Source organism: Cynocephalus volans, chromosome X (genome assembly GCF_027409185.1).
Source record: "Cynocephalus volans isolate mCynVol1 chromosome X, mCynVol1.pri, whole genome shotgun sequence".
In the NCBI taxonomy this organism is placed as follows: Eukaryota; Metazoa; Chordata; class Mammalia; order Dermoptera; family Cynocephalidae; genus Cynocephalus; species Cynocephalus volans.
Window position 1 is genome coordinate 131,231,111 of NC_084478.1, and position 14,828 is coordinate 131,245,938.

The 14,828-nt window shown below is 41.4% G+C and overlaps 1 protein-coding gene and 1 long non-coding RNA gene across 5 annotated transcripts in view; one reads left to right on the forward strand and one right to left on the reverse strand.

Moving 5' to 3' along the window:
• Positions 1–1,910: 1,910 nt before the first annotated feature.
• Positions 1,911–2,851, reverse strand: LOC134368407 (dnaJ homolog subfamily A member 1-like). The gene is made up of 2 exons (XM_063084898.1): positions 2,534–2,851; positions 1,911–1,976 (listed from the first exon to the last, which is right to left on the reverse strand). The coding sequence occupies exons 1-2, from the start codon at positions 2,849–2,851 to the stop codon at positions 1,911–1,913; spliced, it is 384 nt and encodes a 127-aa protein (XP_062940968.1).
• A 9,661-nt stretch (positions 2,852–12,512) lies between these two features.
• Positions 12,513–14,828, forward strand: part of LOC134367431 (uncharacterized) — a 45,652-nt gene continuing 43,336 nt past the window's right edge. For all 4 annotated transcript variants that reach the window (XR_010022410.1, XR_010022413.1, XR_010022411.1 and 1 more), the window contains exons 1-2: positions 12,513–12,667; positions 13,853–13,903. This is a non-coding gene — a long non-coding RNA (uncharacterized LOC134367431). The remainder of the gene's footprint in view (positions 12,668–13,852; positions 13,904–14,828) is intronic.

Here is a 14,828-nt window from a genome sequence, read left to right on the forward strand (position 1 = left end):
CACCTCACGTGTCTGCACTGTCCATTCTCACTATTCCTACGGACAGCCTTGTGCCTTGATTCCTCACCGTGTTCCAGTATTTGCTCAAATGTCACCTTCTCAGTGAGGCCGACCCTGAAGAGCCCACTTACTACTGTACACCTAGCCATCGGCACTCAATTTTTTCATCTCATTCGTCTCTTCTACTATACTACATAATTTAGTGACTCATTATATTGTATATTGCTGTCTCTCCTCATCAGAACATAAACTCAACAAGGGCAGACATTTTAGTCTTTGTAGTTCACTGGTGCATCCCCAGCTCCTAGAACACTCCTGGAACATAGCTGGTTCTCAGTAAATGTTTGTGGGTGGAATGAATGAAGTGTCTGGCACACAGTAGATGCTCAGTGAATCACAGCCTTTGTTATTGCTGCTCACCCAGAACAGGTGCTGCTGGAGAGAAGCTAGTCAATGAGAGGATAGTGCACATGGCTCGGCCACCATCCACCTAGTTGATGAGATCAGAAACCTGGGAGACATTCTAGATCAATTGCTTGGTTCTCACTCCCCCAGGGTGTCATTTATTATTTGGACCATTCACTCCTAGCATGGAGGAAAGCAAGAGATGGGTTTCTTTGTAGCTTCATCTGTGTCCCATCACCAAACTTTAGGTTAAGTGTTTCAAATTCCCAATCAAGCCATGTGCATTTGTAAATATTAAAAATAACTGCCCTGCAAAATATGGATGTTTGGGTACTCTTTGCTATTTTTCTTCTATTAAAGAATAATCAATAATAATAATAATGAATACGATTTCCAATTGCTATGTGTTGAACATGTCATTAACATAGTAAGAATTCTTAATCCCGTTTTAGAGGAGAGAGATGAGTCTCAGCAAGAGGTAGGAACAGGATTAAGGTTATATAGCCAGTAAGCAGATGGTAAATTGGGCTCCAAAGCCTGTGAACTTTCCATCATATATTTCAAGCAATACTATTGACTTTTCTGAGAAAAACTGCATCGCAGTGGAAGATCAGTTATTAGAGCAGACAGGTATCAATACTTAACCAGTTTCCTGTTCATCAAGCACAGGGTAAAGCTGTTTAAAAAGCTGTAAGTAAGAGAAAGATTTTAAGAACAGGAACATGAGGGAGGTTGATTTTAAATATCCTGGATGGACCAAGATCCAACTTTGGCTCTAGACGACATAATTAAAAATAGAATTTGTTTAGTATCATTGATATCCAAAACACAAGAAAAGGCATGTAAACTTTTTCCTTCTCTGTCTGCCAGAATGTTTTGTAAAACTATTTTATTTATTAAATACTTTTATTTATTTATTTTTGCTTTGTAATCAGTATATTAAGGACACATTCATACATTTCAAGAATTGCTTAAATTCAGATCCCTAGATTTAAGCATGTGAATATGTGATGACTTTTCAACTTACAATTAGAGCTACTCATCATGATTTGCTACCAATATTAAATTACAGTTACTTTGAAGCATAACTCAAATGGTTTAAAGTAAGCCTGTAACATACCTAAGGAACATCTTTCTATACTATACATGCAAATTACTTCTCCATGTAAAGGTCTTTTCACTTTAATTTCTAAGTTACCCAGCCCTGGAACTCATTACCTCAGGGACTTATGGTCCAAAAGGAAAAAAAAAGTAACCAGCACCAGTCAACACAGTTTGTTTTTCGCAAAAAAAAGATGGCACTGCAGAAGGGAATGCATGTGTCATCATACATACAGGGCAAAGTCAGAGCTTTTATATTTGCATTTATTCTTCATTTAATTTTTAAAACACTACTATAGTTGAGTATTAAAACAAAAACAATAGCAAGTAGTGAGCATATTATGTGTGATTACAGTCCTTCACTCATTCACTACTGCATATAAAATGCCAGCAGTGAGTGTTATTCACTGGCCCCAATAAATTGGCATGCCTTCACTTAGCACACACTTGACATCTCCATGATCGACAATCTGACTGGATGAGAGGAGATGACTATGGTTTGGTTGTCAAGAGTGGATATTGGCTTTTGGAAGCCACACAATGCTTCAACAAGCTGTATGTCCATACACATGAAAAGGTCTTCTCCTTGTCAAGTAAAAACAGCATGGTCCTTCTGATCTTACACAATGATAATATCTCCTGGCTCCAGTCATGGTTCTTGGTATCCTTCACCATGGAATGTTATCTTCTGGCCATCTTTCATGCCTTTGTCAATAAGAACATCTAGAATCTTCTCTCAAACTATCTTCCTTCCATTGCAGTGTTTACACCTATCTTTAGGACTAATCTATTCCCCATGGCTCTGACACTCCATGCATACAGACTGAATTTGCTGAACCATTCCAGGACCTATTTGATGAATTCTTATGTGCATTCCAGTGCCTTGGCAATTGGGACAGCACTCTACAGCTCCTTTCTGAACACCTCAGCCTTCACATTTGTCACAAACAACATTCTTTTGCAGAGCCAGTTTTCTTGTTGCACCATTATTAAAGTCTCCTAAGGTTACCAAGAGCTGAAGTACAACATTTTTACCTCTCCTTTCCCTCTGCATCCTTCCTCCTCCTCCAAAAAACATATCAAAGATGTCCATGGGGTAGCCCAAACTGCCACCGGCTCCACCCTCTTTAATTGCCTGTTCTCCTCCTTTGTCATATAATTTCAATTTCTTTGCATCAGAGGGAACTTCATAAGCTTGAAAAATCTGTTTAACCTTCTCTCCTTCATTTGGATTCTTATCACGGTGGTACTTCAAGGCCAGTTTCCTATAAGCCTTTTTCAATTCCTCCTGGATGGCATTGGGTTTGAGCCCCAAAACATCATAGTAAGTGGTTTCTTTCACCATTTTCTACAGCCAATGAGCAGGAAGGAGGGTGAAACTGTGCACAGCTCAGGCAGCTGCTGCTCCTCCACCTCTCACTGAGTGTTCTGGAAAGTTCTGCCTATTTATTAAATAACTTTAAGATTTTTATAAAAGTAGAGTATTTAGAATGTCACCAACCTATGTATTATATTATTATTTTTTTTTTTAAAAATTTTATTTTGTCGATATACATTGTGACTGATTATTGTTCCCCATCACCAAAACCTCCCTCCCTCCTCACCCAACAATGTCCTTTCTGTTTGCTTGTCGTATCAACTTCAAGTAATTGTGGTTGTTATATCTTCTTAACCCCCCCCCCCGGTATTTTTTTTTTTTGTGTGTGTGTGTGTGTGTGTGTGTGAATTATGTATTAATTCTTAGCTCCCACCACTAAGTGAGAACATGTGGTATATCTCTTTCTGTGCCTGACTTGTTTCACTTAATATAATTCTCTCAAGGTCCATCCATGTTGTTGCAAATGGCAGTATTTCATTCATTTTTATAGCTGAGTAGTATTCCATTGTATAGATATACCACATTTTCCGTATCCACTCATCTGATGATGGACATTTGGGCTGGTTCCAACTCTTGGCTATTGTAAAGAGTGCTGCGATGAACATTGGGGAACAGGTATACCTTCGACTTGATGATTTCCATTCCTCTGGGTATATTCCCAACAGTGGGATAGCTGGGTCATATGGTAGATCTATCTGCAATTGTTTGAGGAACCTCCATACCATTTTCCATAGAGGCTGCACCATGTTGCAGTCCCACCAACAATGTATGAGAGTTCCTTTTTCTCTGCAACCTCGCCAGCATTTATCGTTCAGAGTCTTTTGGATTTTCGCCATCCTAACTGGGGTTAGATGGTATCTCAGTGTGGTTTTTGATTTGCATTTCCCGGATGCTGAGTGATGTTGAGCATTTTTTCATATGTCTGTTGGCCATTTGGATATCTTCCTTAGAGAAATGCCTACTTAGCTCTTTTGCCCATTTTTTACTTGGGTTGCTTGTTTTTTTCTTGTAAAGTTGTTTGAGTTCCTTATATATTCTGGATATTAATCCTTTGTCAGATGTATATTTTGCAAATATTTTCTCCCACTCTGTTGGTTGTCTTTTAACTCTGTTAATTGTTTCTTTTGCTGTGCAGAAGCTTTTTAGTTTGATATAATCCCATTTGTTTATTTTTCCTTTGGTTGCCCGTGCTTTTGGGGTCGTATTCATGAAGTCTGTGTCCAGTTCTATTTCCTGAAGTGTTTCTCCTATGTTTTCTTTAAGAAGTTTTATTGTTTCAGGGTGTATATTTAAATCCTTAATCCATTTTGAGTTGATTTTAGTATACGGTGAGAGGTATGGATCTAGTTTCATTCTCCTGCATATGGATATCCAGTTATCCCAGCACCATTTGCTGAAGAGGCAGTCCCTTCCCCAGTGAATAGGCTTGGTGCCTTTGTCAAAGATCAGATGGCAGTAAGTGTGTGGGTTGATTTCTGGATTCTCTATTCTATTCCATTGATCAGTGTGTCTGTTTTTATGCCAGTACCATACTGTTTTGGTTATTATAGCTTTGTAGTATAGCTTAAAGTCAGGTAGTGTTATGCCTCCAGCTTTATTTTCTTTGCTCAAAATTGCTTTGCCTATGCGTGGTCTTTGATTATTCCATATAAATGTCTGGATAGTTCTTTCCATTTCTGAGAAAAATGTCTTTGGAATTTTGATGGGGATTGCATTGAATTTGTAGATCACTTTGGGTAGTATGGACATTTTCACTATGTTGATTCTTCCAATCCAAGAGCATGGGATATCTTTCCATCTTCTTGTATCCTCTCTGATTTCTCTCAGCAGTGGTTTGTAGTTCTCATTATAGAGATTTTTCACCTCCTTGGTTAACTCAATTCCTAAGTATTTTATTTTTTTGGTGGCTATTGTAAATGGGCAGGCTTTCTTGATTTCTCGTTCTGCATGTTCACTATTGGAGAAAAGAAATGCTACTGATTTTTGGTGTTGATTTTGTATCCTGCTACTGTGCTGATATCATTTATCAATTCCAGGAGTTTTTTTGTAGAGGTTTTAGGCTGTTCGATATATAGAATCATGTCATCTGCAAACAGGGACAGTTTGACTTCATCTTTTCCAATCTGGATGCCCTTTATTTCCTTCTCTTCTCTGATTGCTCTGGCTAGTACTTCCAACACTATGTTGAATAGGAGTGGTGAGAGTAGGCATCCTTGTCTAGTTCAGGCTGATATTGGCAGTGGGTTTGTCATATATGGCTTTAATTATGTTGAGATACTTTCCCTCTATACCTAACTTATAGAGGGTCTTTGTCATGAATGAGTGCTGAATTTTATCAAATGCTTTTTCAGCATCTATAGAGATGACCATATGGTCCTTGTGTTTGACTTTATTAATATGGTGTATCACATTTATTGATTTGCGTATGTTGAACCAACCTTGCATCCCTGGGATGAATCCCACTTGATCGTGGTGAATAATTTTACGTATGTGTTGCTGTATTCTGTTTGATAGTATTTTAGTGAGGATTTTTGCAACTATATTCATCAAGGATATCGGCCTGTAGTTTTCTTTTTTGGTTATATGTTTACCTGGTTTTGGTATCAGGATGATGTTTGCTTCATAGAATGAGTTTGGGAGATTTGCGTCTGTTTCAATCTTTTGGAATAGTTTGTAAAGAATCGGTGTCAATTCCTCTTTGAATGTTTGGTAAAATTCTACTGTGAATCCATCTGATCTTGGGCTTTTATTTGTTGGGAGCCTTCTGATAACAGCTTCAATCTCCTTTATTGTTATTGGTCTGTTCAAATTTTCTACGTCTTCATGGTTCAGTTTTGGGAGCTTATGTGTGTCCAGAAATTTATCCATTTCCTCCAGATTTTCAAATTTGTTGGCGTATAGTTGTTTTTAGTAGTCTCGAATGATTCCTTGTATTTCAGATGAATTAGTTGTAATATCGCCTTTTTCATTTCTAATTTTTGTTATTTGAGTCTTCTCTCTTCTTTTTTTAGTTAGCCATGCTAATGGTTTGTCAATTTTATTTATCTTTTCAAAAAACCAACTTTTTGACTCATTGATCTTTTGAATTGTTTTTTGGGTTTCAATTTCATTCAGTTCTGCTCTGATCTTAATGATTTCTTTCCGTCTGCTAACTTTAGGTTTGGATTGTTCTTCTTTTTCTAGTTCTTTAAGGTGAAGTGTTAGGTTGTTCATTTGCCATCTTTCCATTCTTCTGAGGTGAGCATTTAATGCAATAAATTTCCCCCTTAATACTGCTTTTGTATTATCCCACAGGTTTTGGTATGATATATCATTGTTTTCATTAGTTTCAATAAATTTTTTGATTTCCTGCTTGATTTCTTCTTGGACCCATATGTCATTAAGTAGAATTCTGTTTAATTTCCACGTGTTTGTATAGTTTCCAGAGTTTCGTTTGTTATTCATTTCTAGTTTTAATCCATTGTGGTCTGAGAAAATACATGGGACAATTCCAATTTTTTTGAATTCATTGAGACTTGATTTGTGACCTAATATGTGATATATCCCGGAGAATGATCCAAGTGCTACTGAGAAGAATGAATATTCTGAGGTTGTTGGGTGGAATGTTCTGTAGATATCTGCCAATTCCAATTGGTCTAGAGTATTGTTTAGATCTCGTGTTTCTCTACTGATTCTTTGCCTAGATGATCTGTCTAATATTGACAGTGGGGTGTTCAGGTCCCCTGCTATTATGGTATTAGTGTCTATTTCCTTCTTTAGGTCTAATAGAGTTTGTTTTATAAATCTGGCTGCTCCAACATTGGGTGCGTACATATTTATGATTGTTATGTCTTCTTGATGGATCAGGCCTTTTATCATTAAGTAGTGCCCCTCATTGTCTCTTTTTATGGTTTTTAGTTTAAAGTCTATTTTGTCAGATACAAGAATAGCTACTCCAGCTCGTTTTTCTTTTCTGTTTGCATGGTAAATCTTTTTCCATCCTTTCACTCTTAGTCTATGTGAATCTTTATGGGTGAGGTGGGTCTCTTGTAGGCAGCATATAGTTGGGTCCTCCTTTTTGATCCAGTCAGCCAGTCTGTGTCTTTTGATTGGGGAATTTAAGCCTTTTACATTAAGAGTTGTTATTGAAAGGTGTTGATTTATTCTTAGCATTTAATTGGTTGTTTGGTTGTCTTAGGTGTCTTTTGTTCCTTGCTTTCTGATTTACTGTTTGGTTTCTGTGTTTGTTGGTTCCTTAGGTTGTAGATAGCATTTTTGTTTGTTTGTTTTCTCTTCATGAATGCCATTCTTATTATACAAGTGGGTATTGATTTTTCTTGCATTTTTATGACAGTGGTAGTTATTTTTCAGGAACCAAACCCAGTACTCCCTTGAGTATTCCTTGTAAAGGTTCTCATGTGGTAGTGAACTCCCGCAGTTTTTGTTTGTCTGAGAAATATACTATTTGCCCTTCATTTTGGAAGGATAGCCTTGCAGGGTAGTGTATTCTTGGCTGGCAATCATTGTCTTTTAGTATTTTGAATATATCTTCCTATTCCTTTCTAGCTTTTAGGGTTTGTGATGAAAAGTCTGATGTTAGCCTGATTGGGGCTCCCTTATAGGTGATATGACGCTTCTCTCTTGCAGCTTTTGAGATTCTCTCTTTGTCTCTGAGTTTTGTCAATTTGAGTATAACATATCTTGGAGAAGGCCTTTTTGGGTTGAATATGTTTGGAGATCATTGAGCTTCCTGGATCTGAAGATCTGTGATTTTTCCTATACCTGTGAAGTTTTCTGTCACTATTTTTTTGAATATGTTTTCAATAAAATCTCCGTTTTCCTCCCCTTCTGGAATAACCATGACTCGGATATTTGAGTGCTTAAGGTTGTCTGATATCTCTCTCAGATTTTCTTCAATGTCTTTGATTCTTTTTTCTTTCTTTTTGTCTGCTTGTGTTATTTCAAACAGCCTATCTTCAAGTTCAGAGGTTCTCTCTTCAACTTCGACAAGCCTGCTGGTTAAGCTCTCCGTTGTGTTTTTTATTTCGCTGAATAACTTCTTCAGTTCAGCAAGTTCTGCTACATTTTTTTTCAGGACATTGATTTCCTTGTACATTTCCGCTTTCAGGTCCTGTGTACTTTTCCTCATTTCATCATGATGTCTAGCTGAGTTTTCTTGTATCTCATTCAGTTTCCTTAGAATTATCACTCAAAATTCCTTGTCAGTCATTTCAAGGGCTTCTTGTTCTATAGGATCTAGAGTTTGAGATTTATTAACTTTTGGTGGTGTACTTTCTTGAGTTTTTGTATTTCTGGTATCTTTTTTTTGATGTTTATTCATTGTGGCAGGGGGTTTCACAGTCCACCGGTTTGAGACTATTGACTAACTAAGATGTTGCTGTGGTTGCCAATTTGGTATGGCTACCTCTGTGACTGCTCAGTTGGCCTCTAGTACCTTGTGTGTATGGTTGCCTCGGGTCTTGGGCCTCTCCGGGGAGCCACCTCTCTGGTCAGCTTGGACTCTGCTGGGCTGCTGGATCACGTACCACAGGGTTTGTGATCTGTGCTGAGCTTTCACTTCCTGTGCAGGACTTCTCCCTGTTCCGTGTGCTCTGACCCGGGCTGTTGGATCATGCAGTGGCGACTCCACAGGGTGTGTGGTTTCTGTTGAGTCTCCGCCTCCCCGGCCGGACGTCTCCCCGCTCTGTGCGCACTGTGCTGGGCTGGGACGTGTCTTCTGCAACCCTCGTCTATCTGCTGGGCCTTCAGGACCCTGCTCGGCACCGCCTTGCCCAGGAAGTCTACCAGGTTTCTGGTAGGCACAGATGACTGGTCACTCTGGGTGCCTTTGTAGCACTGTTTAGATCTTTCTCGGGACTTATCACCTTCCTCCTGGTATTGCGGTTATTTGTGTACTTGTCTAATCTCCCTCACCAGAGCGTGAGCTCCTCGGGGGAGGAGCCTGCAGCACACGGTTCACCTTTGTATACCCCCGGCACGGACTGAGTCCGGTGCCCGCCTGCAGTCAGCTCTCCGGCAGGTTCAAGCGGATTTGGGAACTTTCCTACCATACTATTCCTAACCAGAAATTGGTTAGGCATTTTTCAGAACTGGTGGCCGCAGAGATGGTATCTGCCTCCCAGTAACAGGAAGTTTACTGGGGGCCGGAGTCCAGGGTGTGGTGGAGTGATAGTTGGCCCCGCCCATACTTCCTTGCCCTCCTGACGCTGGCCAGTGACGCCCCACGCCACCAGCCCTGCCAGAGAACCACGGAGGGAGTGGGAGGGGAGGCCAGCCCGCAGGCCCCGGGAAGCCCCACGCCGGGGCATGCAAGTGGGAAGGCTCAGTGAGGAGCCGAGCCAGGTGAGGAGGACCGGCTTGGCTTAGCCGGGCTGGAGCTGCCACCACCTGAGAAAATGGAGGCAGCCCCGGGGCGGTGAGTGGCCTGGTGATGCAGGCAGAAGTCGGGTGGGCACCAGCCCCCCGAGCAGGGCCGGGTTGTGGGTCACTCACAGGGCTGTGCCAGGTCGGGCGCTCACTCTCTGCCTCTGGTTTGTCTCCTTCCCCATTCTCGGTTCCTCCCGCCTCGGGCTGCTCGCTCGGTCCCTCGGGGCGGCTCGGGCACTCCCAGGAATCTTCTTTTATGCCGGCCTGAAACCTCGAATCATGAGTAGGGCAGCTGGCTGCCTTCAGCGCGGCCCTGGCCTCTGGGATCCTGTCTGCATCCACAGCAGCCCTGGTGCCATGTTCCCTGTTTAGAGACTCGCTTTTGCAGCTAAGAAACAGTTCTTTTCCTGCTCCATACTTCAAAGCTGTTGCCTGTAAATGAGGCAGCCTCTCCTGCCGAGGGCAAAGTGGCGGTCACCCCCCACGACCGGTCAGCAGCAGCGGTCCTCCCTTAAGAGATGGCAAGAGGAAGGTCCACAAGTTTCCTGTCTGCCTAAGGCTCAGTGGCTGCCTTTTCCACCTCAGCTACTCCGCGCCAACCGCCACAGCCACCGCCATCTTGAAACCCCTATGTATTATATTTTACATGGTAAATATTCAAACATTCATAAAAGTATACCGAAAGAGAAAAAATAAATCATAAGTAAGCACTGATCATTTTGACATATTTCTTTTAAACCTTTTTTCTAACTCTGTGTGTGGGGAAAATATGATAATTTAGTCAGGATCCCTCAGCTCAGGTCTGGTTGGGGGGTTGAGCAGCACATTTCTTATAAACAAGTTGTGTGTGGGTGGAGTTAGTGCACATGTCTGCTAATGTATCTTTTTAGTTTTGTTGCTATTGTGTGTTCTTGAGTTTGTGAAGCAGAAGCTGGCTGGCAGAGCTCACATCTACAAATAGAGCATGTTTACTCTGCTGGCAACCGCTCAGTTTCAGTTTTTCTTTGGACTTTGCCAGTAGCAGTTGAGTTTCGGAGTTTCTCTGTGGACTGCTTGGCTCATAATGTTGTGTGTGCTGAATAAAAGACTATTCCTTCTTCAACCAAGGCTCCAAGGACCTTTTTTGCCAGTTACCTAGCTCATAGACCTGCATGTGAAGAGTTTGTGAACGTGCTCTGTGAGCACCAGACCCTAGCTCTAGATCTACACTGTGTGTGTAGATATGTGTATAATTTACATTACTGGGATTGTATTCTCTATAGAGTTTTATATATGACGTGTTTATAAAATTGTTTTTGTTCATTTTCTAATGATAAATATAATAACTTCCAGAGCAAAAAATAAATATTTGGCAAAAAAGAGGAGTATGAGGGTAAAGCCTGAGCAAATATAAAAACATACCAATAAAACAACTACAAGAAATAAACACTGCGTTGTTACTGGCTGACAAATACTGATTATAAATTGTAGTAAGTATGATTGTTTTCTGAGAAAAAGCAAGAGAATTGATGGAAACATTTGAAAATAAAATAATGAGGGCCATTAATATAAAATCTGAATGACAGGAGAAGAAAATGATAAAACTCTTTTGAGCACACTACTGGATTGGGATGGATGGAGAGAACTCAAACTTACCTGGAGATTGGTGGGCATGGCGGCTGGGGTGGAAAGGAAGACATCACATAAAATCACCCAGGCCCCAGCCACGTCATAGGCCAACCTCACAATTACAGTGCAGGGACCCCTTGCCCCACTAGGCCTGACATTGTGTGCAGTAGCTCATCAGGAATGAAACACTTGTGGTGAGGGCTACAGCAGGGAAGAGCCAAGGGACTGTCAAAACACAGAGGAGGGGGCCCTGTAATCCGGGGGGGTCAGGAATAGCTTCTCATAGTGGTGATATGTGGGCTGTAGGACCATTATTATTCCCAGCAACTAAAACCTCAAGGAAAGAGATCAGAGCTCCAACCAATGTGAAACCTACGTACTCCACCACTGTGATCACAGAGCCCCAAACAAGAGGGTCAAGAGGCATGAGAGGAGCACACCATTTCCAAGTTGAAGGTCTTGAGCTGTGGTGGAGTGGTCTCGGCCTCCACTGCATCTCTGTGGGGCCTTTAAAACTGTCAAATGCTGGCTCCCCAAATATCACCAAGGCACCTGTTGATATGACCAAGCTGAGTTTATTGCTTAACTCAGTAAGGGACAATATCACCTCACAAAGCTTTGGCAGTGCTTCAGGGAGGAAAGAAATGGTCAGAATTTACTAAGAAATGAAGGTTTGGTTTAAGGCAGTGGGTCTTTCAATGCAGAGATTTGATTGGGATTGCGTAGGATCATGATATCAACAGTCTAGGATTGGTGGAAGCAGCAAGGAGAGGATCTTAAGGAGAGGCATAAAAAGATTTTTAGGGTGCAAACTGTTGATATTTTCCATTGTAGAACTGGGGGGTCTTTGGAGTTCCTGTAATGAAGAAACTCTGAGTATTGGCCTGTGCAGAGGAGTCCTAGAAAAGTAACGCAAATGAAGACAGTGAACTAGCGAAGCCACTTTATGTAGCTTTATGTTTATGTAGATACCAAGGTGTGTTTTGTTTCTCAGTCTCCAGATTGAGCGTGGGCACAGATGACTTTAATTCACATATACATATATTTGTATGAATAATTCACCTTAGGTATGTGTTTATCTTATGGTGTCCAAATTCTTTCATTTCCCTGACTCCTGAGAAAAAAAGACACCTACTCTTAGGTGTTTGCTAAACCTTGAGAAACAAATTAAACAGCCTGCATAACCCAGTCTGCTAAACCCTTTAGGTGGATTATTTAATCCTCACAAACACCTTGTGAAGTAGGCACTATTAGTATTCCTATTTTAGGTTCAGAGAGGTAATAATTAGCTCACACGCTCACGGCTATAAATACATGTTTTCAAGAATATCAGCAAAAACCCCGTTAAACAAGACTGCCTTATTTTGTTCCGTTTTTGCTCAAGGGACCTGGGATCCAGGTACAAGATAATTCTCTGGCCATTCTCTCTCCCTTCGTGGAGATCCTTTTCCCTCTGAGGAGGAGGGAGGAAAGGGTGGAAGCCTTAGGCCTCCACCCACTGCAGTTCGGACTGAGTCGGCTCCCCTCGGCCATTTCCGCCGCACCGCCCATCCGGCTCGTGCCAGTCGCGCCCGCGGCGTCCGCTTCCGGTTACCGGGGCGCTACGTCAGAATGGCGTATCCCGGGAGGCCCGGCGGCCACGTGATTAGGGTGTCACGCGCAGGGTCGTGGGGTACCGCCGGGGGATCCCTGGCTGCTGCGGAGCCGGCTCGGGCTGCTTCCTAACTCCACCGTCTGCCCCTTTCGCTCTGCGCCGGCTGGAGCGTGGGGTCGCAGCGGCGAAAGCGACTGAAGTCCCGGCGCAGCCGCGTGAGTTTCCCGGGCACCAAGAGGCCCCGGGAGGAGACACCTCACTCTGATATTGCGACAGTTTTTGTCCTTCCCGCAGTGCAAAGAAGGAGGGACTTTGTCTCAACCTTTCCCCTAGCTCGGAGAGGTGCCATTACATGCCGTCGCGCCTCCCCACCGGCCTTGGAAAGATGTGCTTTCCCCAGGAGTACCCCGTGGGAGCGGGCCTAGGGGCTGGACTTTCTCTCTTTTGGCTGATATGACAGGGTAAACTTGCCCAATAAGCACTGACCAAATTGCCCCTCCTCCCCCAATCAATCATTCAGTCAATCAGCATTTTCACGGAAATGCTGTAATAGAATAGTTCATCTGGTTGTGAACAGGGCTTGAGAGTTCCAAGAAGTGAATTTGTTACTTGACTAGTTTCCTGCTTGGAATAGGGGTCTTAGGCACACTCAGACTTAAACTGGCAAGGAACTATCCAGACTATACACTGGGGTCATCAAACTGGATACACGCTGTACAGCTCAAAACACCTTATAATTTCACACAGAGAGAGATATGTTGATTTTGATTTTTCTGTCAGCACAACCCCAAGCCCCAACCAACACAAATGCCTCAAAAACTTCATTCACCACAGTTCTTTATAGGAGTAGTCCTATCTAGGGAAAAAAGTTTATTTAGAGAGAAACTGAATAATGTAATAGGGGGATTTTTCCCCTCAGCCTTACACTTTATATACCATCAGATTCACTCATTTTAAGTATACAATTATTTTTCGTAAATTTATGGAGTTATGCCACCATCACCACAATCCAGTTTTAGAACATTTCTGTCCCTCTGCTAAAATTCCCTTAAGCTTATTTTCAGTTATCTCCTCTCTTACCTCTAACCCTAAGCAACCACTTATCTGCCTTCTGTCTTCTTATAGTTGCTTTTTCTGGACATTTCATATGACTGGACTCTACAATATGTGGCCTTTTGTGACTGGCTTCTTTCACTTAGTGTGATGTTTTTTCAAGGTTCATCCATGTTATAGCATTATCAGTACCCCATTACTTTTTCTGGCTGAATAATATTCTATTGTATAGATATACCACATTTTTGTATTTCCGTTTATCAGCTGATGGATATTTGAGTTGTTGGCTATATACCTGTGAGTGGAATTGGTGGGTCATATAGTAACTGTGTGTTTACCTTTTTTAGGAACTTCCACACTGTTTTCCAAAGCAGCGGCACCATTTCCTATTCCCACTGGTAAATGTATGAAGTTTCCTATTTTTCCACATCCTTACCAACACTTTTTTGTCTGCCTTTTTGATTGGTATCTCACTGTGGTGTTAATTTGCCTAGATCGAGTGATTTTTGGTTGTATTTGGTTTAGCTAGTTCTACTTCACTTTAATAAATGCTTGTTTTAATGTTACAAAAATTAGGAGCTGAAATGAATAATACATGGTCCCTCTTTGTATTAGGAGCTCAGTTTCTTCAGAGAGACAGAGAAACAGATAATTACAGTAGAGTGCTCTGATGGAGTTGAGCATGGGATGCTGTGGGGAGCAGAGAAGAGGGACACAACCCAGTTTGTGCGGGATGGAGGAAAGTATTAAAGAAGCCTTTTCTAGAAGGGATCTTAATGTGCCTCTGGTTTTCTTCCATTTATTTTTATCAAAATTACACATGAACATAGTTTTAAAAGGCCAAATAGTTCTACAAGGTTTGCTTTTTTTAAAAAAATAATCTCTTGCTTTCCTCCCAATTGCCCCCCAAAGCAACTGCTTTTTATTCTTTTAACTATTTGGGTATTTACCTCTATATCTTTAAATAGCATACTTTTTATATGAGAGAGAAAAAAAATCAGCCCTGTCACAGGCCAATCACCATCCTAGCTTGTACTGATTTTTAAATTGGTCAGCCCCACTAAGTATCAACACATAGTTAATCATGAAAGCCATAGTCACAATGCAGCCTATCTTCTGTGAATGTGAATGAAAGAAGACGGACATGCTCAACAGTTAGGTACTGGAGTAAGCAAAGAAAGACAGTATATATATATAATTTTAAAGGAGTAGCTGAGGAGTTGTTTTCCTCGTTGGTACTTTAGTATCATATAACTTCAGTAAGCCAGCACCCGAATGCAACTGTCAATGAAAAGGAATGTTATTTTCATTCACACTTTTAAA